At 43.2% G+C, this 26,342-nt stretch overlaps 1 protein-coding gene across 3 annotated transcripts; it reads left to right on the forward strand.

Moving 5' to 3' along the window:
• Window positions 1–533: 533 nt before the first annotated feature.
• On the forward strand, window positions 534–22,973 carry DYNLT5 (dynein light chain Tctex-type family member 5). Of its 3 annotated transcripts, none has more exons than XM_081145953.1 (5): window positions 534–685; window positions 2,283–2,453; window positions 13,023–13,112; window positions 19,760–19,884; window positions 20,738–22,973. In XM_081145953.1, exons 3-5 carry the CDS (start codon window positions 13,091–13,093, stop codon window positions 20,939–20,941), a joined length of 351 nt encoding a protein of 116 aa, XP_081002079.1. In that variant the 5' UTR covers window positions 534–685; window positions 2,283–2,453; window positions 13,023–13,090; the 3' UTR covers window positions 20,942–22,973. The 3 variants fall into 3 exon arrangements, with proteins under 3 accessions (XP_081002079.1, XP_081002081.1, XP_081002080.1); XM_081145954.1 differs by lacking the exon at window positions 534–685 and adding an exon at window positions 1,077–1,135 and having other exon boundaries at window positions 20,738–22,578; XM_081145955.1 differs by lacking the exon at window positions 2,283–2,453 and having other exon boundaries at window positions 545–685; window positions 20,738–22,457.
• The last annotated feature ends 3,369 nt before the right edge of the window (window positions 22,974–26,342 follow it).

Here is a 26,342-nt window from a genome sequence, read left to right on the forward strand (position 1 = left end):
TCGATGTTTCTCTCTCTCCTCTCTCCACTGCCCCTCCTCTCTCTCAAATAAATTTATAAAAAAGAATAGTTACTAATGTCCCATTGTCATAGGGTCATTGAACAGACGAGATAATAGTTATCCGTCCCCTGCCCCTTCTTACCTAGTGCATGGTAGATATTCAATAATCCTTTCCCGGTTTTATGTGAATAGGCCTGAAAGGGGCCAGAAAACGCGAATGTTCTTTCTCAGACACTCTCACAACCGTGGGGCCCTACTGCGCTCTCAGTGTGTCGCCATTGCCAGCTAATCCCGACTGCGCTGAGCACTCACCAGGGGACACGGCCAGGAAGGTGGCTTTATTCGCACCTCCAATGACTGCCCGCTGCGGAGGGCCCCGGGAGTTTGGTCCTGTTTGCTCTGGCTGGGGAAGGGGTGCCGGCCTTAGGAAGGGGCTAGCTCTTAAGGAGGGAGGGTCAGTTTCGTGTCAGGCAGGTCCTCAGTCCCAGCCAGCTCCATCTGGGAGCTGCCTGCAGGGTCGGGCGCCGGGCGGCGCAGCGCGGAGGGGACGGGCCCGCGAGCCCCCGGGCGCCCTGGGCGCGCTGCTCAGCACCCGGGAACCCCAATTGTCTAAGCCCGCAAAGGGAGAGCAGCCGCTTGACGGCGCTGTCGGGAAGGCTAAATAAAGCTAAAGCTGCTCGTAAAGGTAAGTGCTCAATAAAGCGCCGCTACTATCAGCCAGCTGCGCCCGGGAAGGGGGTGGGGAGCGGCGGGGGAGGGAGGGGCTGCTTTCCTGTCCCCCTGGGCCTCGGATTCCCGACCCTAGGAGACCGCAGCATTTTCTGCTCCTGCCCTGACCTCTGAGGGCAAAGGAACTGCCCGGGGCTCTTCGGGCTGCATGTCGCGCCCCAGGTGGCCCCTCGACACCGCGCGCTCCAGGCCCCGCCAGCTCGCGGCGGCCCCTCCGCGCTGCGACCGTGGGGTCCCCGACAGCCGGGAGGGGGGCGTCTGTTTGGAGGGTGTCACCTTGGAGACGGGCCGCGGAGCCCCGGGGAGCGAGGGCGCTGGGGGGAGGGGGGAGGGGGAGGGGGAGGGGGGAGGGGGGAGGGGCCCCGGGGCGGGCGGCGGGCGCGGAGCCCCGAGCGCCCTGCGGCAGGTAAGCGCGCCTTCCCCTCACCTTCTCGCAGCGTCGGGGTGCGACGGAGACGAGGGCGCGATGCCAGTTCGAGCCCCGCGGGGACTGAGGAGCGGGGGCCCCGGCCGAGAAATGGCTGCCTGCGCGGCCGCGAGCCCCGGCCGCCCCGCGAGCCCCCCCCAACCTGTGAGGTGCGGGGCTGGAGGCGGGCCCCGGCCTCTGGTCGCCCCGCACCTGCCCGCCCGCCTGCGCTCCTGGGGCGGGGGGCCACCCGGGGGCGCCTGCAGGCTCCAGCGCGGGCCTGGGGGCAGCGTGGGGAGCGCGGGACCGACGGACAGACGGAGGTCTGTCTGCGTCCCTTCGGGTAGGAACCTGAATGGCGCGATTAATCAGTCTCAGTGTGCCCTGTCCACACACGCAGACACTCGCCCAGGCACGTGTGCACACACACGCTCACACATTCACACACGCGCACACACTCACGTCCACAGCTGCTAATGCTCATACCTGCAGGCACACACACATGCTCACACACAGCTCCACATACGTGCAGGACAAAGACGCATCATACGCAAGGCCACACAAAGGCACGCGCTCGGGTGCCCGCAGGGTCACCCATTCACACCGATGCACACCCGGAGATGCGCACGGTACGCACAGGCGCGCGCCTCCGTTCGCGGACACTCACTGGCACACACAGCCTCACACACTCATGGGGACTCGAGCACTCACGCACATGCCCAGAGAGAAAAACACTCTCAGGCACACGCACAAAGATGCCCACACTCAGGTGTCCACTCACCGCAGGCACACAGGCACACACACATGCACCACAGCCTCCCTTCCCAGTGTACAGGGCACCTCGGCCTTCAGTGCCCTTTGTCTCTGCCCTGACAGTGGTCACAGTGGGTTTGGGGTGTGTTCCTGTCCCCCCGGCCCTCAGCTGCCAGCTCCTTGAAGGCAGCAACTGTTTCAGTTCGGCTTGAGTGTCTAGCACAGTGTCTCCTTGCTGGGGCTCTCAGATTTACAGATTATAAAATAATTTAAATGAATTGCTAAATTTGTATGTAGGCAATAGGACAGCAGAGTCATACTCTAAGTTCTGGGAGGTCCGTTCCTACTACCAGCTTTTATTTATTTATCTTTTAATATATTTTATTGATTTCAGGGAGAGGAAGCAAGAGGGAGAGATAGAAACATCAGTGATGTGAGAGTCAGTCATTGACAGGCCACCTCCTAATCAAACCTCGATCTCCTGGGTCATAGGCAGATGCTCAACTGCTGAGCCACACCTGCTGGGCCCTGTCACCAGCTTTAAACAAGCATTTGTGAGAAAGAGGTAAGTGTTCCAATAAATTACCGAGTTAAAAGTTAAGCTCTGTTTGCCCTTTACAAAGTAAATCATGGTTGCTTGAAAAAAGTGCCCTTTGGGGAAGACTATTTTAATTTTTAAAGTAACAGCAGCAACAACAAATATTAATTAGCAAACTTTCATCAAGAGTAAACAGGGAGCCCGGCCGGGCGTGGCTCAGCGGTTGAGCGTCGACCTGGGATCCAGGCGATCAGGGTTTGATTCCCGGTCAGGGCGCATGCCCGGGTTGCAGGCTCGATCAGTGACTCTCTCATCACTGATGTTTCTACCTGTCTCTCCCTCTCTTTTCCTCTCTCTGAAATCAATAAAGATAAAAAAAAAAAAAGAGTAAACGGGGAGTCAATAAAAAATACTGCTTTCTGTGCTAGCTAGTTTGGCTCAGTGGTTAGAGCATTGGCCCGTAGACTGAAGGGTCCCGGGTTCGATTCCTGCCAAGGGCATGTACCTTGTTTGCAGGTTTGATCCCCAGCCCTGGTCAGAGTGTGTTCAGGAGGCAACCAATCGATGTGTCTCTCTCTCTCCCTTCCACTCTTTCTGAAAAGCAGTGGAAAAAATATCCTCAGGTGAGGATTAAAAATAATAATAAAAGAAAATAAAAGTACTGCTTTCTGGTGTGAGATAATATCTTTCTTCTACACGTGGCTATCTTTTCTCAGTAACCTTAACCTCTTCTGCAGTTAAGCAATTTGCTGCAATTTAATATCTGCTTATGTGAAGTAAGTATACTATTGCATAAATAAAAGGCTATCAGGGTTATTATATTTCCAGTTGTACTGACCAGAATAACAGCATACATTAAAAATCACTCTTAAGGCAACCCCACTTCTCTGCAAAAATGGTAGTAAAAGCATCTATGTACTTTATTTAGAATGAATCTCTGTGTTATACTACAATGTTTTCAGATCTTTCATCTGCTGTTTTAGGAAAAGTTTTCTTCCATAGGTTATGATGACATCAGACATTGCTAACGACCGAATGGCTCATTCATTGAAGAAAAGGGGGGAGCATGTCTTCTCTAAGTAGTCATGAATTCCGGCCGAAGGAACTTTATGGGCGCATCAAAGAGTAACTGAATGTCTAATAACTTATATTCAATTATTGAATAGTCAGGTTCATAATGTTTATCAAGAGAAAAGGAAACATTTCCTTTAGGAATTAAAAAGAGAGAAAATGGACAAGTACAAGGTTCAGGTGCGATATAAGATCAACATAGATTTAATCCTATAATCTTGATTTTTATGCCTACAGTCTTCTACAGTAGCATCTAATGCTTAACACTGATCCCTGGGCATAATGGATATCCAAAGAGCCTTCTGAATTGTGAAAGGAAGATAGAATTTATAGTCAGTATAATTATTGTTAACAGTTATTAGGGTTGGCTGTTTTTATTTAAATTGTGTTTTCATTCTAATGTAATTTTATGTTTGTTTTTAAAGAAACATGTTAAGTTGGATCTTACTATCTCGCTATCATAACTGTTAACACATCACATTTCTTTCTATACATACCTACGTGGTTGACATCATACTTTGTATTCCACTTAAATAATTAATAGTAATAAGGGCGATAATAGCTGACATTTATTAAGCCCTCACTATGACCTCACTTAATTCTCATAGAAGCTCTATTTCAGGGGGTGGCAAACTATGGTCTAAGGGCCAAATTCAACCTGCCATGTGCTTTTGTTATGGCCGTAGCTAAGTATGGTTATTATATGGTTGAAAAGAAACATCAAAAGGAGGTAATATTTTTTTGTTATGTAAAAATTATAAGAAACTCAAATTTCAGTATCCATAAGTAAATGTTTATTGGAACATATCCATGCCTTTTCGTATATGTATTGCCTCTGGCTGCTTTTACACTAGAACTATAGAGTTGAGTAGTTGCGATGGAAGCTATAGGTCCCACAAAGCCAAAAAACAATTGCTGTGTGGAATTTTACAGCGAAGTTTGCCAACCTCTGCTCTATAAGATAGATGCTATATCATCTCCAATTTACGAATGAAGAAACAGGTGCTTAGAGAGGCTGAGCCTCCAAAACTGCAGAATTGAGAAATGGCAAAGTGGGCTTCTGTTTAGAGTCAAGTATTCTCATCCTCTGGAAACTGGTCATTTATGTGTGACTTGCATTAACGAAACTCTTCTGTTCATTCACCAGAACCTTCTGTTTCCCATCCTTGGGTAAGAGCAGGTATTTACAATGACATCTTTCGTGTTGGAAGCTCAGCCTTTGGCAGCCTTTGAACAATATTTGAACAGATGTGCTGCTCTCATGTTCTTAAAATGGAAATTGAAACCCGAGGTTAAGTTACTTTCCCAGGATCATGTGACATAATATCCAGGCTTATTATCTCCGAGTCCAGTAGTTCAACTAGTAGGCGAGGCCTAAGGTTGGTGACAAAAGAGTCTCTTTTGCCACAAACCAAAATTACGGCAATGTCATGTTACGAGAACTTTGAGCATGGATCCCACAGCTCTGCCCTTGAACCCACTGGCAGCACCTAACACACTGTATTCTTGCAGTTATTCATTTATTCAGGGTTCACTGAGCTTCTGTGTGACTCATTGTGCCACGTTAAGCATATAAAGGTGCTTAACTGTAGGGTCAACTCTGGAGAAGCTCGTTACTCAAGTAAACTAAATGCCACCTGGTGAGGATTTATTGAAATAACACGTGGAAACGCCTGCGATGGTTCTTGGCATGCCCAAGGACAGAGCAAGTACAGTATTAACTGCTATGATTACATAGAACTTTGGAATCCAGCTAGGCCTGAGTTTGAATCTCAGATATTCTGCTTCACCAGTTACCATTTAATATTTTTTAAGTCTTACTGGGTTATCTATAAAATGATCATAACAATAGCGCATTTTGTTTATTCACTGGACAAATTTTTGTTGCCTAGGGTCTGGGCATTGTGATAGATGCTGAACATGCAGTGGTGAGCAAAACAGACTGTCCCTGGACTCATGACATTGCTCTGGCCGAGATCGTGACTTTCACAGTGCTGATTAGTGTTCAGTCCTCAGGCCCTGCTTGACCTCTCAACAACATTTGGCACTGTTTGCCACTCCTTTCTCCTGGAAACACTTTCTTCACCTGGCTTCAGGACGCACACTCTCCTCTTTTCCTTCTACCTGACTGGCACCCCCTTCTCAGCCTTTTTGGCTGGTCTACCCTTCTCAGCCTTCTTGGCTGGTCTACCCTTCTCTCCCCAGTTTCTTAATGGAGAATTGCCTTAGGGAGCCGTCCCTTGTCCCCCTCCCCCCCTTGTCCTCCTCTTATCCCCTCAGGAATCACCTCCAGTCTGGTGCCAGACATGGTGTTATGTCCCCAGATGCGTATCTGCAGCCCAGGCTCATATATCTAACTGCCTAGTGACCTGTCACTTCAGTACCTAGTAGACATCTCAGTCTCAACATTCTCACAGCTTAACTCTTCATCTAACTACCCTCCTTCCCATTTATCAGGAAATTCTACCAGATCAACTTTGAAAATACATCCAGAACCCAACTTCTTACCGTTACCCTCGCCTGCTGCCATCCCGGTCTTGGTCACTGCATTTATCAGCTTGAGCTGCTCTAACAAAATTGCATAGGTTGGGTGGCTTAAACCATAGGAATTTCTTTTCTCACAGTTTTGGAGGTTGGAAGTCGGAAATCAGGGTGCCAGCATGGTCAGGTTTGGGTGAGGGCCTGCTTCCTGGCTTGCAGACGGCCGCCTTCTCACGGTGCCCTCACGTGGCCGAGAGAGAACCCTGGCGTCTCTTCTTTAATGAGGACCCAGTCCTGCCTGCTCAGGGCTTCACACTTACGACCTCATTTAACCTTAATCACTTTAAATTTAAAGGCCCTGTTTCCAATACATGGGGGGTTGAGGCCTCAGCATATGAATCTGGGGGAGGTGCTATTTAGTCCATAGCAGTTGCTGTCCTCCCTAACCTGGATTACGTTAAAGCTTTCTAACTGGTCACCCAGCTTGTATTCATGCCAACCTACAGTCTATCCTCATCACCACAGTTGAAGTGATCGTTGTAAAATATAAAGTGAACCTTACTATTTCTCTGCTCAAGACTCTCTGCAGGCTCCTGCTTTATCAGAGTAAAAGCCAAGGTTCTACAAACGCCCACAAAGTGCCACATGATCGGGCTACCTGACACCTTGGTAACCTCATCTTTTGCAGCCTCCCGCTTGCTCCCTCCACCCCAGCTACTCTGGTCTTTATGCATTTCTTCAAAGACACCAGGCAGCCTCCTGTCTCAAAGCCTGTGCGTGTGCCCTTCCCTCTCCCTGACACACTCGTCCCTCAGACCTCCACGTGGCTCATTTCCTCACCTCCTTCAATTCCTTGCTCACCGAGGCCTATCTTGACCATTCTGTTTAAAATTACAAACAGCACCCTCCCCCCATCCACTGACGAGCTCCCTTAACTAAGCTCTCCTTTCCCTTGTAGCAGTTATCACCTCCTAACATAATAGATAATTTACTCATGTAGTATTTTATTGTCTATTGTCTGTCTCTTCTCACTAAGTTCCACGAAGGCAGAGATCTTAGTCATTTTCACTGTTGTATCCCAAGGACCCAGAATAGTGCCTGGCACGTAGCAGTGACTCAGTGACTATTTTTTGACAGTTGAATGGATAATTATTGCATTATACTAGTTTCTGAACAAGCAAGTTCTTTTGCTCACAAACAGGTTAGGTTCACGGGTTTAATATGTGTGTTAATTCTAGGGTGACTAAGGGCTTTTATCGTGTAGACATAAGATGCATTTACAACAAATGGAAAAGTGCTTATTCAAATTTGTAAAATAAGGTATCCTTTTACCTCTGTTGAAACATTCCATTGTGCATCTATTTTTTAAAAATTAAAAAACACTTTCATTTGTGTTGAAAATCTGTAAAGAGAGATCACACTTCTTGATGATCTCCATAGTATTGTAGAGGTAACTGCGGCACCCACACTCTCAGCCTCACCTCTCTGATGATTGCCAAGGGCTGTGCAACATTGAAACTATGCATTCATTCAGGGGCTTCAACAGAAGTTTCATCAGCAGCCCTTGACCTTAACCTTACCTCTTCTTGGGTGAACATTAGTTCAGTGGACTTTAGACGCTCTGGTTTTCTATCTGTACACTTAAAATTGTTCTATTTTGTCAATTGCCTTTCCTAGGTTATCTTCAATCCACATCAGAGCTAGACTTTCACAGGTCACATGGTTCACTCTTTGTCCTTGAGAATCATTTCTCCTCTTAAAAAATGTATTTCACAAGAACATGTATCATGTCATTTTCCTCTCCTCTTTTGTTTCTGAAAATATCTTGATTTTTGTTTACATTATAACTTTTCTCATACCAGTAAGATGGGGTCAATGTAAATAAAATATCTTAAAACTACATAAAAATCCAGCAAACTTGCTGTAAATTAAATGGCCATAAAACTAAATTACCTTACCAGGCAATTTATACCCTCTACTGATGGGGGAAGAGTAACTATGCTTTTCCTTTTAAACATAACATACATAAAATTATCCATAGAAGCTTTGAGGAGGAAAGTTCCCAAGTAAGTGCGTTGGGATGCATATTTTATCTTGTTTTCTACATCTTATTTCTTAAGCATTGGGGGTTCTAATTTTTCTTTGTATTGCTGTTACTTCCCACTTTGCCTGCCACATTCTGGGCGGGGAATATTTGTTGAAAGAATGAAGAGAAAAAAGTACAAATTTATACCCGGGAGCCTTCTTTTTCTCTGTGGGCTCTGAAGTTTCCCCACTAGGAGGCAGCACATGACTTTAATAACAAATTTAAGGGAAAAAGTCCTGCTTAAATACCATTCAAAATATGGCAGTTCCAGATATTTCAAGGTAACAAACAGAAGAGATGATATTCTGATCTTCTTAATCTACTAAAGTAATGGCTCTAAGGCTTTCTGCACATTCAAATATTATGTCTTACTGCAGTTTCAAAATATTTAAGTAATGTAGTGAAAATATCTGGGAATGAATTCTCAGTGAAAATTACATGATATTTGTGGCTAGTGAGATTTAATCGAAATAATTGTTTCTATCTCTAACAGCCAAAACAATAAGACATGCCTTGCTTTTATTCTGTGTAATTCATGGAATGCTCAGCAAACAAATTTGTAAGATGTTTTCAGGAAACCTGAATTTCATAGAAGATTAAATTAATTACAACTCTAACTATTTGATTTTTTGTCCCTTTTTTGTGTAATTAGAACACTGGCTGTTGGGTTAGTTAACATGGGACGTTTCCAGTCAATCAAGTACAAGATAGAAGGGTTACTTTTGCTACTGTGGACCAATTTTATGCAACTTATTTCTGCATCCAGATTAATTTTCAAATCTGTCTTCATCAATTGTACATGTGATTCTAAGTATTAACTGAAATTTGCACTGGGTTACAAATTGTTACTCTTCTTCTAGAGTAATGTTAGTTGATTTGTGCAATGCTTTCACCAGTTTACGTGAGACTTACCAGTAATCTACCTTTCTTTCTAAAACTTTACATCTCTTATATATATTTTGCCAATTGAAATGTCTTTCTCCATTAATGCCAAGAAGCTGATGATAAACACATAAACAGCAAGATCATTTTTCACATTTAAAAAATAAAATCAACTGCAGCATTCCCTTTGCAATGAGATCATGACTCTGAAGAGTTAGTATTATACACTAGGGAAAGTCTGGTCATAGACGACTGAAATTCATCCACTTGGAATGTTGTGACATATACTCAATAAATTTATTGTGCTGTGTATGCAGAACTGATAATTAAGCTTTCTCTTCAAGCATCTCATGTTTTTAATCTTTGAAAATTACCAAGGGCTTGAGTAAAGCTGTTTATCAAAAGAAAATATGTATGTTCCTGGCCAAGTAGCTCAGTTGATTAGAGCATCATCCGGATACACCAAGGTTTGGGGTTCAATCTCCAGTTGAGGCTCATACAAGAATCAGCTAATGAATGCGCAAATAAGTGGAACAACAAAATTGATGTTTCTCTATCTTTTCTCTTTCTAAAAATTAATAAATAAATAAAAAGAAAATATGTGTTTTTATAAGTCAATATCCTGAATTAATATTGGTAATTCCCAATTTTCAAATATAAGATCTCTTTTATTTCTTTTTTTTAACATTTTTTTAAACATTTAAAAAAAAATGTCTTTACTGATTTCAGAGAGAGGAAGGGAGAGGGAGAGAGAGAGATAGAAACATCAATGATGAGAGAGTCATTGACCAGCTGCCTCCCGCAGGCCCCCGACTGAGGATCGAGCCCCCAACCCGGGCATGTGCCCTGACTGGGAATCGAACCTTGATCTCCTGGATCCTAAGTCGATGCTCAACTGCTGAGCCACGCCCAGCCAGGCAGGATCTCTTTTATTTCTAAAAATTCACTGAGTTCGTAACCTGGTTTAATGTCAATTGCCCAGATTTCAAGCATTTTTAGTATTTTATCTTTTTTCAAGGAATAAGTATCTTCCTTTTTCTGTTTTTTCTGTTCCCCTTATTCTTCTCTTTACTCTTCTCTCTCCTTTTTTTCAACCCACCTTTTTCGAGTGTGTACCTATCAGGTTTCAGTTTCAAAAGTTACCATAAACAGAGTTTTTAAAAAAGAATAATTTTTCTATAATTTTTCATGAAGTTGTAGTCTTGGATTATACAGGGTCGGCCACCCAAGGCACAGAAATTGGTAGCCTAACCAACTATTTTCCTTCTGTGCGATAAGCGATGCCAGGTTTCCAGCAAAATGTCTGAAACATCACACCCCAAAGCCCTGTCTCCTCCACAAAACTAACTCCAAGTTTTGTTTCTTTTACTTTCAGCATCCTACTTCCAAGAAACAAACTCTGTATCAGAATTTGAATCAGTTATAGCTACGGCTTTTTATAATAATATATTTTTTAAAAAACCACAAAAACTGTAGCTTAAACAAAATAGAAATATATTTTTCTCTTACATAAATAGTATGGAGGGAAGCAGTTCAGGGGCCTAGACATCTATTTTTCTGGTCCATAATCGATAAAATTGTCTCAAGGCCCAGGATAGCTGCTGAGCTCTTCCCATCGTATCCATATTCCAAGCATCATGAAGGGCACAAACTTCCACTTACATTATAAGCCACAAGGCCCCCATAGCACCAAAGAAGTCCAAGAACTTGTCTTTAATTTAGAGAGAAACATTCCCACAAACTTAAGGCTCTGTTACCAAGGAAGAAAGAAAGAACAACATTGGAAAGCAAATGGCAGTCCCTGCCACGATGGTCACTACAATCTCCGTTACGATAGTGGAGTAATGGAAACAACCTAAATGTCCTGGAGAATAAACAGTTACATAAAATGTAGCATGTTCATATATTAAATATTCTCTTGGTATTTCAAATATTGATGTAGATAACTATTTATTTACATAGAAAGTTATTTACAATACATTTGAATGGAAAAACAACTCAGCATCTATAATGTGACCGTGTATGTAAAATCATGTCTGAAAAGATTTTTTTAATGTTAAAATGGTTAGATAACCACTGGGGTTAGTACTTTTTTGTGTAATTTTACTTTGCTCTTTATACTTTTCTATGTGTTTTGAACTTTTTAGAATGACCATACACATGATTACCATGGAAATAAAAAGACAATGAATGAAATCATCTTCAGTAAATAAAAAAAGTCACTGCGAAACTTTCTATTTGCACATAGTCTTCAGCCAGTGGGGTTTTGGGGCTTCCCTATGGCACCAGTTTCATACTGAAAATATTGTAAACTGCCCTAAATATCAATTTTTAAGTAACGTGGCAATAGCAAACAATAGTGAGGACTGTTTGTAAAAATCCTTGTTTGCTTTCTTGCCTTAGACTCTAACTCTGGCAAATCTGGGTTTTGTACCAACTCTGCTTCTCTTTCTATGAGTTTTTAGTATGGTATTCAGTAGAAAAGAAATGGGGTTTTTGTTAATACCTTCTTACGTGTGACATCTTAATTGCAGTAGTTAACTTTCTCAGGTAGTCATTACCCCTGTTTTCATTCCGTCAGATACAATCAGACGTGAGACTTTGTCACTGAGGTGAATAGCACGTTTGAAATAAGTCTGCCTGTCCTATATGTGTGAAAGTAAGCCTTTTTCATTGTTCCCTGTATCTCTGAAATGGGTAGAATGGTGACTCTTTTACTTACTCAAAAGACCATTGTGAAGGTAAGATAAGGTCATCATAGGAAATGTTTTGCAGAGTTAAATGTCGCCTTCATAACATGGGGACAGGCTGGCTTATCTCAGAATCAAGGGGCTTCTGCAGCGCTAAGCAGGAGCTGTCTTCTTTGGAACTGCCCACAACACCTGCAGCCATGGAGCTGAACAGGTTGGTTGCTACTTCAAAAGGCAGCAAAAAATTGAGGACAGCAGGTGTTACAAGAATAAAGCCTAAAGCACTAATCCAGAAATCCGTCGTGAAAAAGCAGCCATAACGTCTTGCATTGCCTTCCTGGGCTGGGTGGGTAAACCTTCATTTATTGTGTAAATGGTATTGTATTAAAGGATTTTTAAAAAAATAGATTAGCCATGACTTTCTTAAAATATCACTTTGCAAGAAGCTCGCTAATGCCACACAGCTGAGAATTAAGTATTTTAAACTCCTCATGGAAGAAAGAAAAAAAAATCCCCAACGATTAAGGACAAATATCTATTTTTCATTTAATTAAAGCAAACACATAGCCTGCTTATAAAAGTGGTCACTCTGAAAACACACACACACACACACACACACTTTTGTCATCTCCTTTGAAATGACACCTGGCTTAACTTCCATTTTCACAGGTGGAGAAAATTGGGGGTAGAGCATTCTGAGACTGCCATTAGTGACAGTTGGATTTCCTCTGAATTAAGTTGAATTAAGTAGTGCCTGAGGGACACTGGGGGCTCCTCTTGGGTTGGGCCTCCTGTTCAGCACCTGGATAAGCTTATATCGCCTCGGTAACCGAGCCAACCCCTTTCTTAACGTTGAAAAGGGTGATTGACACTTATTGATTTACGATAGTTCGGGTGAATTGTGGTTTCTCTCACCATGTAGATGAGTTTCCCATTTTTCTTTTTCCTACTAAAGGGACTTGTGAGGTGCATATACTAAGAGTGCACCTTTTATAACCCCCCATGTATACGTAGAGTTGTTTCCCAACGTTTTAAGCTTTCTCATACATTGCCCAGGCCCTTTTGTGAGCTTTGTCCGCTTTGAGGAGAGCCGGAGATGCCCGCGGACAGACCAACCGTGAATTTTCTTAATAATCAGGTGCCCCAGGCACCGCACTGGGCTGCAGGCACTATGTTGAGATCTGCTCCAAGTAACTTCTTACACCCTAATGTTCCCATCTCTCAAATGTTTTGGGCTTCAAATATGCCACCGGGATATTTACATGGGACTTGCTTGAAATTTTTTAGAGAAAATTTTACCTTTGTAACATTTTTGCTGAAAGCAACCTTGTGTTTGTTATTATTGTTGCAATAACTACTGGTGCTTGTTTCCTCCCTTGCTTTCAGCTTGTGAGCACTGTGCCTACGTGGATGAACGCAGCCGGCCTGGCGCTGCCTCCCAACCCAAGGCTCGGATGGAAAACTCCTATCAGCTGGGTGTGTTCTTTTATCACTCGCTTCTATCTTAAACTTCTAATTTTGTGAATGATATTTACTTAAACTAATATCTAATAACTTGGCATTATCGTCAATGCTAGTACAGTATAAGAGATCTTCATTAACCGAGTGATTTGATGCTGCTTTAATTTCTTTTCTATTTGTGTGTGTGTGTGTGTGTGTGTGTGTGTGTGTGATCACCCCAAACTTTATTAGCAATAGAGCTCTACGATTCCAGCTCTGCAGTACCAAGGCCGCGGTTCTTCATGTGCTGGGGGCCAAGGCGTCTCCCTGGGGAGCAGTATGGCTCCAGGTAGATAGCTGGACAGAGGGACCTTGGCAAGACATGGGGACAAGCTTTTCCCAAGGAGGAATCTCAGGGGATACCTCCTCATCATGGCCCTATCCTGGACCTGGGCGGATCTTTAGACACTCAACACCTGATGCTGCTTTAATTTCTTCCTCTGCAAACTGGGACCAACTCCCTTCGCCTACTTTTCTTTATCTGTGTTTCCTAAACACCCAGCAATTCACCGAGTGGTGCTGATGAATATTATGTGTACTGAATTAAGAAATTCACTGAGTATTTGGGGGGTTATCTTGTGGAGTTATTTTATATACACTTGAAGTGTGTATATAAAATATGAAATAAAAGATATGCATTAAAGTCCTGTCCAACAAAACCAACCCATGCTGTTGACAGGTGGAGAAAAAGCCTTCAAGGCAAAGGCAAATGCTTTCTGGTCCCCTGTTGACAGAGATGTTTATCCCTCACACTGAGGTTTTAGATCTTTGAAAACAAAGATCTTTGCACCTGCCCCTATACTCCCAGTGGAGTCCACAGTGAATATCTTTTCCCATTCATGTTTCCTCTTAGACATGCTTGTTTTCTCTCGATGCGTGTCTGCCCACTATTATCTGAATCCATATATAATTACTGCTAGATAGAAATTCCACAGAGGCTTACCAATGACCAAAGGAAGACCCTACGGGCCGGAGCAGTTCCATCTGTGCATTAACCTCAAGAAAATTATAGACCATCAGCACATCCCATTAGGCCTTGTAGCCGGTTTTCTACAGTAATCCCCAAGACTACATGGATTACAGGCTCCATAATTAGTCGGTCTGCTGGTATTTTCATAGTGCTATGGTAGGCAACTAATATTCCTGCCATCCAATATACTTTTATATTTCTTCTGGTAACCCTTACCCAGTTTTTTTTAGGGGGGGGAGGGGGGCACGGCATCATTACCACTTTGGGTTCATAATATTCTGTTGAAGCTGACACTAGCCTCAGAGATGCAACAGTGACTGGTTCTGGGATGGCATAGAACCCTTTGATTGGTCAAACCAAATCAAAGCCTTGATATTCAATGCAGAAAATGTTGTTTGAGCTGTTGAAGAAGCAAATCAGGCCCTGAAACCTGGAGGAATATAGGGGGTAAGGCAGCTTGGCTATCTTGCCCTCACATGAAACTGAGACCAAGAGAGAACTAAAAATGTCACCATCCGAGTCCTAAGCCCAAAGTACTTTTAGACTAGGTTTTCACCCACTTATAACTAAAAGATCTGAGCCATCTGTGCCTATGACCTTGGGCCCTGCATACCGAAAGGGTTCAAATCAGATTTCAGCAAGATAAAGGAGTCGAAATATGAAGCCCCTGTGTTTCTTCTTCATAGGATATATTATTTTCATAACTTATTTCTTCAAATAAATGAATTAAATCATTTTATCAGTTTTAGAAATCCTGGATGTTGAACCAAGTTAGAAAAGTAATTTTCCAAATACCACAGTGTGTGTGTGTATGTGTATATATATATAATATATAATATAGTATATAGTATATAGTATATAGTATATAGTATATAGTATATAGTATATAGTATAAACATAATATATATAGTATTTTTCGTATTTTCTTGCAAAAAGTTATGTGAATTATTCTTTTATAATTAAAGTCTTTTATGCTTGACAGTCCATTTTTTAAACATTCAACTAGTCAGCTTATTAAAATAAAAAATATATTTCTACTTCTTATTTCTGGGTTTATTTTGCATCTGAAAGGTGCTCTGTGAGTCTTTGGTAAAGATTTTCTCACAACTACAAAATGCAATACTGACCAGATTAGTAGGGTGGGAGGAATCAGTCAGTCACCAGCATCACTGTGTTTAATTTTTCATTCTATCCAATAATATTTGTATCCTCTAAACATATCTTAAACGTTGAGCATGTTTGTACTCCCTTTATCTGAGTGATTACAGCTACCAAGGATGAGATGAAACATGAATGCAAATTAATGAAAGGAAAAAAGGGAATGGAAAAAAATGAAAGTATATTTCTTGTAATAAAACACTTTTTACATTTGCTCAGTAATTAATTACTGAAACATGCATATAGAAAAAAATAGAGGCTATCGGATCCAAAGTATCTGAATTCGAATACTAATTTTGCCAAATTCTAAATAAATGATGTTCGAGCAAGGAATTCAGAATCCTTGAATCTCAGCTTCCTCATCTGTAAACAGGGATAACAGTCCACACATTATAGGGCTACAATGCGAATTAAATGAAGTGATGTGTTTAAATTGCTTCTCCATTCATTGTGTTATTGCTTCTCAAAATGACTGGCTCTAAGACTTTACCTTGGATCACTGAGAAGAAAAGCCTTCTATGAGATCCAGTAGAGTTTCCTATTAATTATGGAATGAGTTCTCCACAGACTTTTTTTGGAGCAGTGATTGAAGACGCACTTGATTCTTTAAAGACACTGACGGTGAGCACCCAGTCAGGCGGGAGTCCTTGGTGGCCCCCCTGAGACCGCCGGCGTGAGAATGGAACCAACATAATGGAAAGTGGAATTTTAAGATGGAGAGAGAGAGAGAGACATCATCTGAGCTCAGCTTCCCTGAGATGAGCAGGCCCTGTCATCAGCTGCTTTCCTGGACCGAGCCCGCGGGTCTCTCAGCTCTGACTTGGCCCCTCCGTGGCGGCCTCGCTCCCTCCCTGCTCGCCTGTCGCCCCCTCGCAGGGCGCCCATCTCCCCCTCGGAGCGGGAGAGCAACAACAACGTGATCTAAGGAGCGTGTGTGGCAGACACTGTTGGAAGCACTTTAAATAGTTCAACTCATTTAATCCTAACAAAAAACAATATGCGGTCATCCTTTTTATCTCAACTTGGGGACACTGAGACACAGATATATTAAATAACCACACTTTTATCTAGTCTCTCTTATCTGTTTTTATGGACAAGTTTTTCTTTTTTGCTTTCTTTTTTATCCAGCAGAACTTCAGGTCCTTGATTTTTGATTTCTAAAAAAGCGTTCCCCTCCTGAAGAACATAAATGTCTCTCAAAAAAAACACAAAGAAAAAAGAAAAAATGCTCTGGCGTTCACATCAGTTGACTGTCGGGAGCATATCTGGGAAGCCAAGAGCTGAACACTGACTATTTCTTCCTCTCTGTGTGTCTGCATCCCTGCCTGAGCAAGGCAACGGATGGTTCTGGCTCTATAGGGAAATGTCACAACGAAGTGAGAAAAGTTCATTACTATATTTAAAAATATTTGCAGAATAAAATCTGGTTAATGAGATTTAAAAAAAACACACCAACTAAACAAAGTGCAGAAAAGACGTTGGTTCATCTGGCCAACGGAAACTACTGGAAACGGGGACTCAAGTGCCACCAGGATTCTGTCTTTCCAGCACTGAACTGTGCGTGAGCTCCTCTCACTGTGCCCGGGACTCCCTCCCACTGTGAGAAGCATGGCCTCCAGCAGTTCCGAAGGGTCCCGTGGCATAACTTTGCCACAGAAAGAGCCTGACACCCCCCTTCCCATTTCAATTTGAAATAAAAATTCCAAGAAAGGAGTCTAATTGGCCTGGCTTGGGACAAGTGCCAGCTCTGGCCAGTCAACCATGACCTGGAGTTGAGCTCAAAGGAAGCGATGGTAGATCCTAAAGAGCCAGGTGCTTAGTGTAGACAGAGGACCAGTTCCTGGAAAGGAAGGTGCTGTTCCCAAACGACAGGGAGGTGTAGTAGGCAGACAAACCCCTGCACTGATGGCATTTACCACTTTCTGAAGGTAACCATGCATATGGTCACCGTACACATGACTAAATTAAGCGTCATGTGAGTGATGTAGGTCAAGTAGGGGATATGTGATATGAGTGCTCGGTAGGAGGAAGTGAAAAAGAGAGAGGTATCGATCTAAAGGACATAATCTATTTTATTTAGTACAAGCTGGTAGCATCATTTCAAGCTGGTAGTATTTTAAAAGTTCTTAAATAGAAAGGGGAAAATCACCCACAAATTTAGCTTCATTTCACTAGAATATTTGAGTAGAAATCTAAAAGATCCTCAGAAAGGGACGCCGAGGCCTATAGGTACCGGGGAGCTTGGCTGCGGGGACTGCTTCCCTACCACTGACCCCACGAGCAGGAGTAATCGGGACCAACCTTTCACAGGTTTATAACTGCTCACCTCTGTCCTGCAGAACAGAGATTCCTGCTGACCAAGCATTGGGGTTAATTATCACACTCAGTGTACCAGGTGTCTCTGTTTTACATGTTCAGATTCATTCCCCACACTAATATAAATTTAAATGAACAATTTCTATATAATCACCAAAATAAAAATACTGTTTATTGAGTCTCAGGAGGCTGGCCTAACTCATCTATAAGCATGGGCCGTAACCTTCTGTTAGGTTCAGCCATCGGGAAACTTCAGTAGGAAGTCTCAGGGTAAAAGGACTGGGAGCTGGAGTTCTTTCCCCACCCTGCCTGTGGGTTCACTTCAGGCTGTTTGCATCCACCAGCAGAAGGACATAACTGCTCTCAAGGGAGCCTGCTTCACATGCTTCTTCCAGGATCTAGTCAGAGTCTCTTTCTCAGACCCCGCAAGCCTGGGGTAGGAAGAGGGTAACACCCTCACTTTCACTAACCCAGGCGTAGTTTCCTTTGTGATTTCCTACATCCCGCTCAGGCCTCTCGAAGGAGTCTTTCTTAAATCCTTCTGGAATTGTCTTAACTCTACTGTGCCATGTGTTCCCTTAGACCCCGACCAATACAGTCATTAAAAATAAACACTTAAAAGATACTGATGACTAGTCCAATAGAATTGCATATAATTCTCGATTTCATTCCTTTATCCATATCAATTCAGCAAATAACGATTGAGCCCCTGTACCCCAGCCCCTGGGCACCTGTGCATGTTGTACAGTGACAGAAATACGATGAAGTTAATATTCCCAGGAGGTACAGGTAAGATTCCTGGAATGCAGGACAAAGAAGATCCATCTGAAGCTCCTTATCTGAACACGGACTAAATGTGGTGAAGAAGATGAGCTCTTGAATCAGATAAACCTGGGAGTACACCCCAGCTCTGCCACTGTGTGATTCTGGGCAAGTTACACAATGCATTTAAACCTCTGTGTTCCCATCTGTGAAATGGAGATAACAGTGAGATTTACCCCAGAGATTTATTGGACGATTATATAAGGTAATAAATATGAAACTCTTATCATAGCGCCTGACGTGTAGAAAATGCTCAGTAAAAGTAGCCATGATCTGTACCATGGTTATTATCTATAAATGTTTGTTTTGCTCTTGTTTTGGAAATCACACATCGAACACTTCTTGTGCCTTTAGCATGGAGTTAGTCTCTGAAGAAGATAAGGTCGGGCCTGCCTTACCGTTTCACTGGGGAGAGGGCGGGCATGCCTCAGCCCTTAGGTAGATGAGGAGCCGCGACAGAGGTGGGGTCCCAGTGCTGGGAGCACAGAGGAGGGGGTGGCTTCTATCTGAAGAGAGGAAGAAGGATACCTGGAAAGGGCTTTGAGCTGGCCTTGAAACGTTAGTGGCTATTTCTCAGATGAACAAGACGGGAAAGGGTGTTCCGTACAAAAAACAGAGCAAGGGCGAATGTCCAAGCACCCTTTAAAAAATGAAGCCCGTGAGGTGCAGCAGCAGCCACGGGGAGCTGTGGTGCTGGGAGGGGAGTCTCGGGGAGGACGGGGGCCGACGCTCAGCCCTCGCCAAGGGCAATGCTGCAGGAAGACCTGGGACTTAGCGCCACCGGCCAGCTGCGGTGTGGTTGGCAGACGGGAGGGGGGAGAGGTGCTGAGACTTGGGGGGAAGTCACTGGGAGTGGGAGCTGGGAGGGTACCTGTTGGTGTCAGGCCTGCGTGGCTGAGCACACTCTTTGGGTAGCTGCTAAGTGGGCGAGCCCATTGCCCTGTCCTCTGTCAGGGAACCTGACTGGGAAACTAACTAAGACTACCTATTTTTCCTTAAATGAGGGCCCCACAGAAGACTGAGCGTCTCTTCATGGTTCAGTGCTCTTCATTAGCCTCTGAGGTGCGCGGTCTGATATAAAATGACTTCTCAGCCCTGGCTGGTGTGGCTCAGTGGTTGGGCGCCCTCCCGAGCACAGAGAGGTTGGGGTTCCATGCGGGTCAGAGCACGTGCCCCGGTTTCCGCTGGGTGCCGGTAGGGGGCGTGCAGGAGGCCCTGACATGTTACCCTCTCACATCCAGGTTTCTCTCTCCTCCTTTCCTCTCTAAAAAATCACTAAACTATTCTTTTTTTAAATAATAAACATAATAAATAAATAAAATGACTGCCTAGAAAGAAACTTTGTCTGTGTTTTCAGGTCCTACCACACCTTTTCCTGTGGTCACTGTCAGTCACATTCTGAAAGATGTGTTAACTGGCTATCTGCAAGAAGAACGATATGAGCCGGAGCTCTGTCGACAGATGACTAAGACAATTTCTGAGGTAATGTGCGATTTGCCTAAAGTGTTAACTACAACTAGAATATTTGCTGAAAGCATGACCCCCCACTTTTTGAAGAAAGCAATTAATGGGCAGTAGCAGTAAAAATGCTTATTTATATTTTATTTTATTAAAATATTTATTAGGTCATATTCTATGTGTGTAAAAGCCTTTGTCTAAAACAATCATTATGTGCATCATTTGCATGCATTTTGTTTTAAAAAATGTATAAAACGGCCCCATTTATTTTTAAAAATTATTGTAAGAGACAAAATATTTTAATGATCATTTCTCTTCCCCAAGGCAGCTTTGATGCCCATCAAACACAGACATTGTGGCCTTTAAATACATTTAAATACATTCATTTCTATTTTTATCAACTAAAGTGCTGGCACTCCACCAGCTGTTCTCTGTTTGCTGTTTTGTTACAAAGTCTTTAATGAGCATTTATGATTAGTCATATCACAGGAGACTCCAGGCGTATGGTTTCTTACTTAGGCATGAACAGGATGGTGTAACTCTAATGCCAACACTCCCTGAAGGGAAGCCATCTTAACATAGATTTTCAAAAGAATGTAATAACTCTATTAATAAATTCCATTTTCAGCATTACAGTATTTTCATGTGCCTTAGAAAATGTAGATTTATTGCTGGTGCTATCACGTTGTCCCTACATGTCCACTCTCATGAGGACAGTGCTTGAAGCAATTCAGTTATGGCTCTATAACAATTTCTGAAAGTATCTACAATGGATCATGTTATTTTCTTAAAACCACTATATTTATGAAAAAGATTAATACCCTTAAGATTCAATGTTGCTAAATGAGAACCTTTTTTTTCTCCTTTTAAATTCTAGGTTATTAAAGCCCAGGTCAAGGCCTTGGCGATTCCGAGGTACAAGCTAATTGTGACTGTTCACATTGGACAGCGGGACGGTCAGAGCATACTTATTGGAAGTAGATGCCTCTGGAACCCTAAAAGTGATAACTTTGCATCTTATGTTTTTAGAAACTCTTCTCTCTTTGCTCTTGCAAACGTCTATGCCGTTTACTTTGAGTGACTGAAAAGAAGAAATCTAGTATTACTTTTTTTTAAATCAAGAAATAGGCTGTATCTAAGTACACAAATTTTTACTGAACTAAAAGTTTGAGAAGAAAATATTAATACTTCAAGCAACTGGAAGATTTTGGACTTTTTTTATACTCTTAAAGGTTGGGGGAAGGGAGGGTGGCACAGGAAAGAATCTTGTTTAGCTTAAGAAGGAACGAAGTCTTGGTCCTGTTGGATTTTTTTCATAGACGTAGGTTCTTATTAAATATTACTTTGGGTACTAATTATTTTAATTAGTCTTCAGTTAAAGAGTTAGAATTTTCTGCATTGTTGTTAATTGAAGAGAAGTTTTTTTTTTTTTTAGAAAAACACACATATGGCTACAAACCCTGGCCCATAAATGACAGTAGAATATTCAACATGGTATACACAACTGATAAACCTTAGTATGCCTCAGTGCTGCGTATAAAAGAATACTGGCTTTCATCTTCTACTTAATAAATTGAGCAGCATTCATTAAGTGCAATTACTGTTACATGTACCTGACAGTTGAAACTGCTGAGGTAGAATTAATGATTTCATAACAATTACCGTCGTCCCGTGGGGCCGCTAGCTAAAACTAGAAGCTCTTGCGGGTTGCCTGCACTTTACAGAATTGTGGGAGAACTGAATGTTGGCTCTTCAATAATGGAAACTATAAAGTGAACAAAGCCTTTTTAGGGCACCGAAGTAATCGTTGTGATATTAAATATACATGATGCCTAAGAGTAAATGTATTTGTAACACATAAAATCATGGATTCGAAAGAGACACTGCTTTTAAGTGGACACTGCCCGATGTGCCTTTGAATAGATTTTTCTGAGGCTAACAAACTTTCCCACAAAATATATAGCTGGCAGCTTAACACATAAGACATGTGTATTTACTATTTTGTTCCTATGAATTTAGTGCTGAAGTGATCCAGTGTGGTTTTGAATGGATGGCACTAAAATTTACAGGGCTGAAATAGTTTATTATTCTGCTGGTTAATGTAGCTTGTACTCATGGATCATTTATTTTTATGGAGCTTTCAGCCCTTTGTGTGCATGTAAAATGATGCTGGGGCATTGTTCTTGGATGGTAAGTGGACTGCCTAGAGGACATTTGTTAGAGGTCAAAGACAAATTGTACACATATGGAAAAAATTAGCAACACCGTAGTCCTAAGGAAAAAATGATGTGTAATTCATACCAAAAAGAATTTAGGAAGTGGGAAAACAGTCAGTGGGTTATAGTTTTAAAATGTATCGATGTCTCATTTTTCCCCCCAAATGACATGTTGTAAAAACACATATACTTTTAAAATCTCTTTCCTTCTGCTTGCTCTGGCTTTTAAGGTAGCTTTTCAAAATGAATTAATTGGTATTTGTTATTTTTTCTGTTAGTGCCTTGGTGGGAATATGTCCGTGTAATAATTTATCACAACCAATATTTGTCAATCTCCATAGGCCAGTTTGGGATCTGGATTAAATCATAAATACAGTAAGTACATGAGCTTCCTATTTTCATTGCACATTTGTGAACATCTCCTCTCTTGGGACGACAGCAGGGACAATCATAGGGCGATTTTGTGTGATTAAATAAGAATAAAGAAAATTCTTTAGTATGTAGAAAGTCCATTGTAAAAATGGCTTTTTTTTAGTTCTAACATCTTATCCATGAGATTGTCTTACCATCTGTCCCAGCTGTGTTAGGAATCAAACCTTAAAACATGATGGCTGTTAAAAAGCAAAGAGGAAGCAGTCTGCCCGTCTATGGCCATGTACTGTATGTAATCCAGAGAGTTGATGATGAATTTTAGCAACTATCTAGCAGAAGAATATACAGTGAAAAGCCACTCGTTGCGACGAACTTGGAAGAATGCTGGTTGTCCCAAAAGGCCTTGGATGGGTGTGTCAGCTAAGCCATGGTGGTAAGCACATGGCAGTATATAATATTATATAAATGTATCGAATCGACTTGCTACACCTTGAACTTACACACTATTATGTCAATTACATATTTAAAAAAATTAACTATTAAGAAAAAAAGAAATGACACTGTAAATTTGAAAGAATGGTTTAATTTGAAACATCCTGACTTTCCCTGGTGCTTTCCTTCTCAGTGGGTGTTCCTAAAGGCCGCCCTTGTTCCCAGCCCTGCGCGCCCAGGCCCTTCCTTCCCCTACAGCTACTTTCTTCACTTCTCAGCGCTGCACTCGGGTCTCACCCTTCTCTGAACCCTCCCCATTCCCTCCTTCCCTCCCGTCTCTCATCGCTCTCACAGTCGAGCTCCTGGTTGTTCTCCAGCCAAGTTTGGAACAGTAGTTTCGTTTCCCTTACTAGATCGAAAACATCTTGACTACATGGACCACACACCCTGGCAGCACCTAACAATAAAATTTAATGCGGGCGAACGCTTCAAGTAAGAGGGGATGGCTCCACGCTAACCAGCTCCCAACCACAAAGATACTGGTAACAGTTACCAGGATCCTACGGGGGCGATAAGCACACAAGCGACCCAGTACGGGCTAGGATATGATTTTGTAAGAAAAGCCCAGAGTATCTTTATCTGAATAAGGGAATCAGAGAAGGATTCTTGAAGGAGGTAGCACCGACCTAGGCCGTGAAGGTGATAAGTAGACTTTCAGCTGACAGAGGAGGTCAGAGCCCTGGGTGAAAACGGTGTTCACAAGGACAAGTGCTCAGAGCTAAGAGCGGAAGGGCCCTTGGATGGTAACCGGAACGCCTGGGTTAGAAAATGACACGCAGACCCCGGGTAGGCACCGAAGGCTTTCGCTCAGCTAATAATATACATGGGGTGACTCCCTCAGATAAACCTGTCAGTGGAGAGCGGAAAGACCACTGAGGAGAAGTGAGGGGCCGTGAGAGGCTGAACTGAGTGGGGACGCGGAAATGGAAACCAGGACAGTTGTGCGGGAGGGACACTGTAGGGGCAAAGTCTTCACGACCAGGCACAGGGGAAGGACGAGTCACAGGTGACTCTGAGGGAACACGACAGCACTTGAAAGTTTGGAGCTCTGGATGTTTGCAGTCTCAGGTCTGAGTCCTGTTGTCACAGTCACTAGTTAAGTGACCTTAAATAAACTGCCAGCCCTGGCTGGTTTGCTCAGTGGTTAGGGCATCGGCCCTCGGACTGAAGGGTCTCAGGTTCGATTCCGGCCAAGGGCATGTACCTGGGCTGCAGGCTTGATCCCGGCCCCGGTCGGGGAGTGTGCCATCCATGTTTCTCTCTCTCTCTCTCCTTCCACTCTAAAAAAGCAATGGAAAAAAAATATCCTTGGATGAGAATTTTTTTTTTAATTAATAAAAATATAATACATTACCAACCTCACTTGGCCACAGCTTCCCCATCTTAAAGTAATGATGATGCTGGCACCTACCTCACAGGGTTTGGGAGTCGGGCCGAGGATGGGGGCAGCCATGGTTGGGGCCCGGCCCCAGGAGACATAACACTCACTCAGAGGGAGGGCTAACCAGGGCATGTGGGGGTACAGCCTCTGCTTACCAAAAGCAAGTGAAAATACCCGGTCGCTAAGCTCTTAACAGTACAGAGCCCGATAGGAAGCCCTGGGCAACAGTAGCTCCTGTGACCGCAGCTGAAAGGTTGAGTCTGGGCAACGAGATCAGTGGTCCTGGTAGCAGAACTAAGGGCCGGTTAGCAGGAAGGACGGAGGACCGAGATTCTAAGTTTGAGCTTGTACTTGTTGCATTTAAGTTAAGAATGGGACGTGCAGACGGAGGTGCCCTCAGGCAGCTGAAAAAGGGGAGGTGGCGCTGAGCGAGGACCGCGAGGTGAGAGAGTTAGGCTTGGCCGCCATCCACGCTGAGACCTGCCGTCCCCCTCCCGCTTCATAAAATATTCATTAGCAGCAGCTTCAGCTGCATCGTCAGTACTAATAGCAAATTAGGGACAATTCTGTTGACTCTGGGAATGTCGGCGGGAAACCCTCCCCCAAAATCAATAGGGAAAATTTCCCCCCCAACCAAATTAAACGATGCCTTCCTTTTTATCTTCACTTTAAAGTATTTCTATATGATCTGTTTCTGTTATCAGACATCATAGGAAATATAAAGCTTCTCTCAAAAATACGTTAGCATCTTGAATCAAGATGTTTCTCGTCTGTTGTCATTGTTGATAGAACGATGCTAAAGAAAGCATAGTAGGAGGCCCTGACAACAGAGCCCAATAGACTATCTGCTGGGAAATTAAGCACTGCTTCAGTTCATTGATTTAAAAAAAAAACAAACCTCTTGAGAATTATCCAGTATATGGGAGTGAGTTAAAAAACAATTCAGAAATTAGAACTTTTAAATCTAGCATTTTAGAGAATGAACACTTTCTTTGTTGGGACCATTACCTGACCTTTCTAGGTATATTTAAAAAGGCTTCGGGAAAACTCAGTACTAAAGGGTTATTGATCGTTTACTGTGCTCTTTTGCTTTCAAACTTTTAAGGAAGTGGCCCGCACCCACCACCTCAGGTTTTCTCTGCTCCCCTGCCTCTCATCTCCTGCAGCCTGGTTCTCACCCCCAGCCCTGAGTTGTTTTCACAAACAGCAGAAGTGGTCCCTCCGGCCAGACCGACCCAACATTCCTCCAGCTGCATTCTGGCTGAGCTGCTGAATTCGTTTCTTTTGAGCAGCAATGTGATCTAGGTTTTTGGTTTTGTTTCTCTTTTAACACAGATTTGACAAACATCTCATTTTAGCTTTGAATCCTTTCTAGTTGTGTGACGTTAGGCAAAGAGGCCGGTGTCCTGAGCCTCCGTTTTCTCCAGGGTAAAAATGATTATAATAACGATTGAAAGGTTAAAGTTGGTGGTGCTCGGGCAGGCTGAATAGCCATCTCAGGCGGTGAATAAAGAAAAATGGAATTTATTTAACGAAAAGGGGATAGGGGTGGGGATATGCAAAGGGAAGGGCTACAGAGAACTGAGCCACAGGGTCCTGGGTGGACGATGGCAACCCCTAGGAGCTGGAGTCTCGGCCTTACCTGCAGCCCCTGGCGGGAAGCTTTTGTGGTCGGTGGGTTTTGGGGGCTTGGTTGGTGGGCTTGGGCAGTGGGGTTGGGTCGACAGGATTGTGAATGTGCGATCGGGTGCTTCTGGGCCGTTTTAGTTCCTTATATGGTTTGATCCCTGGTGTCTGGCATTTCCTGCCTGACAAGTCTTCCTGGTCTGTGTTTCTGCGGCAGGGAAGCTTATGGTTAAGAATTAGATTGCCTGTGAGTCCTAACTGAAAGGTTAGGGCCGGTGGGGCGTGGGCAGGATAAACAGCCATCTCAGACGCTGAATAAAGAAAAATTGAATTTATTTCAGGAAAGGGGATGGGGGATGGGGAGATCCAAAGGGAAGGGCTACACAGCAGTGAGT

Source organism: Miniopterus schreibersii (genome assembly GCF_964146895.1).
Source record: "Miniopterus schreibersii genome assembly, chromosome: 8".
NCBI lineage: Eukaryota > Metazoa > Chordata > Mammalia > Chiroptera > Miniopteridae > Miniopterus > Miniopterus schreibersii.

Excerpts from the sequence above, each read along its gene's own strand:
- DYNLT5 (XM_081145953.1), top strand. The coding sequence starts at position 13,091 with ATGGAAAACTCCTATCAGCTGG. Across the intron at positions 13,113-19,759 it reads GGAAAACTCCTATCAGCTGG|GTCCTACCACACCTTTTCCT; the intron begins GTGTGTTCTTTT and ends CTGTGTTTTCAG. Across the intron at positions 19,885-20,737 it reads TGACTAAGACAATTTCTGAG|GTTATTAAAGCCCAGGTCAA; the intron begins GTAATGTGCGAT and ends TTTAAATTCTAG.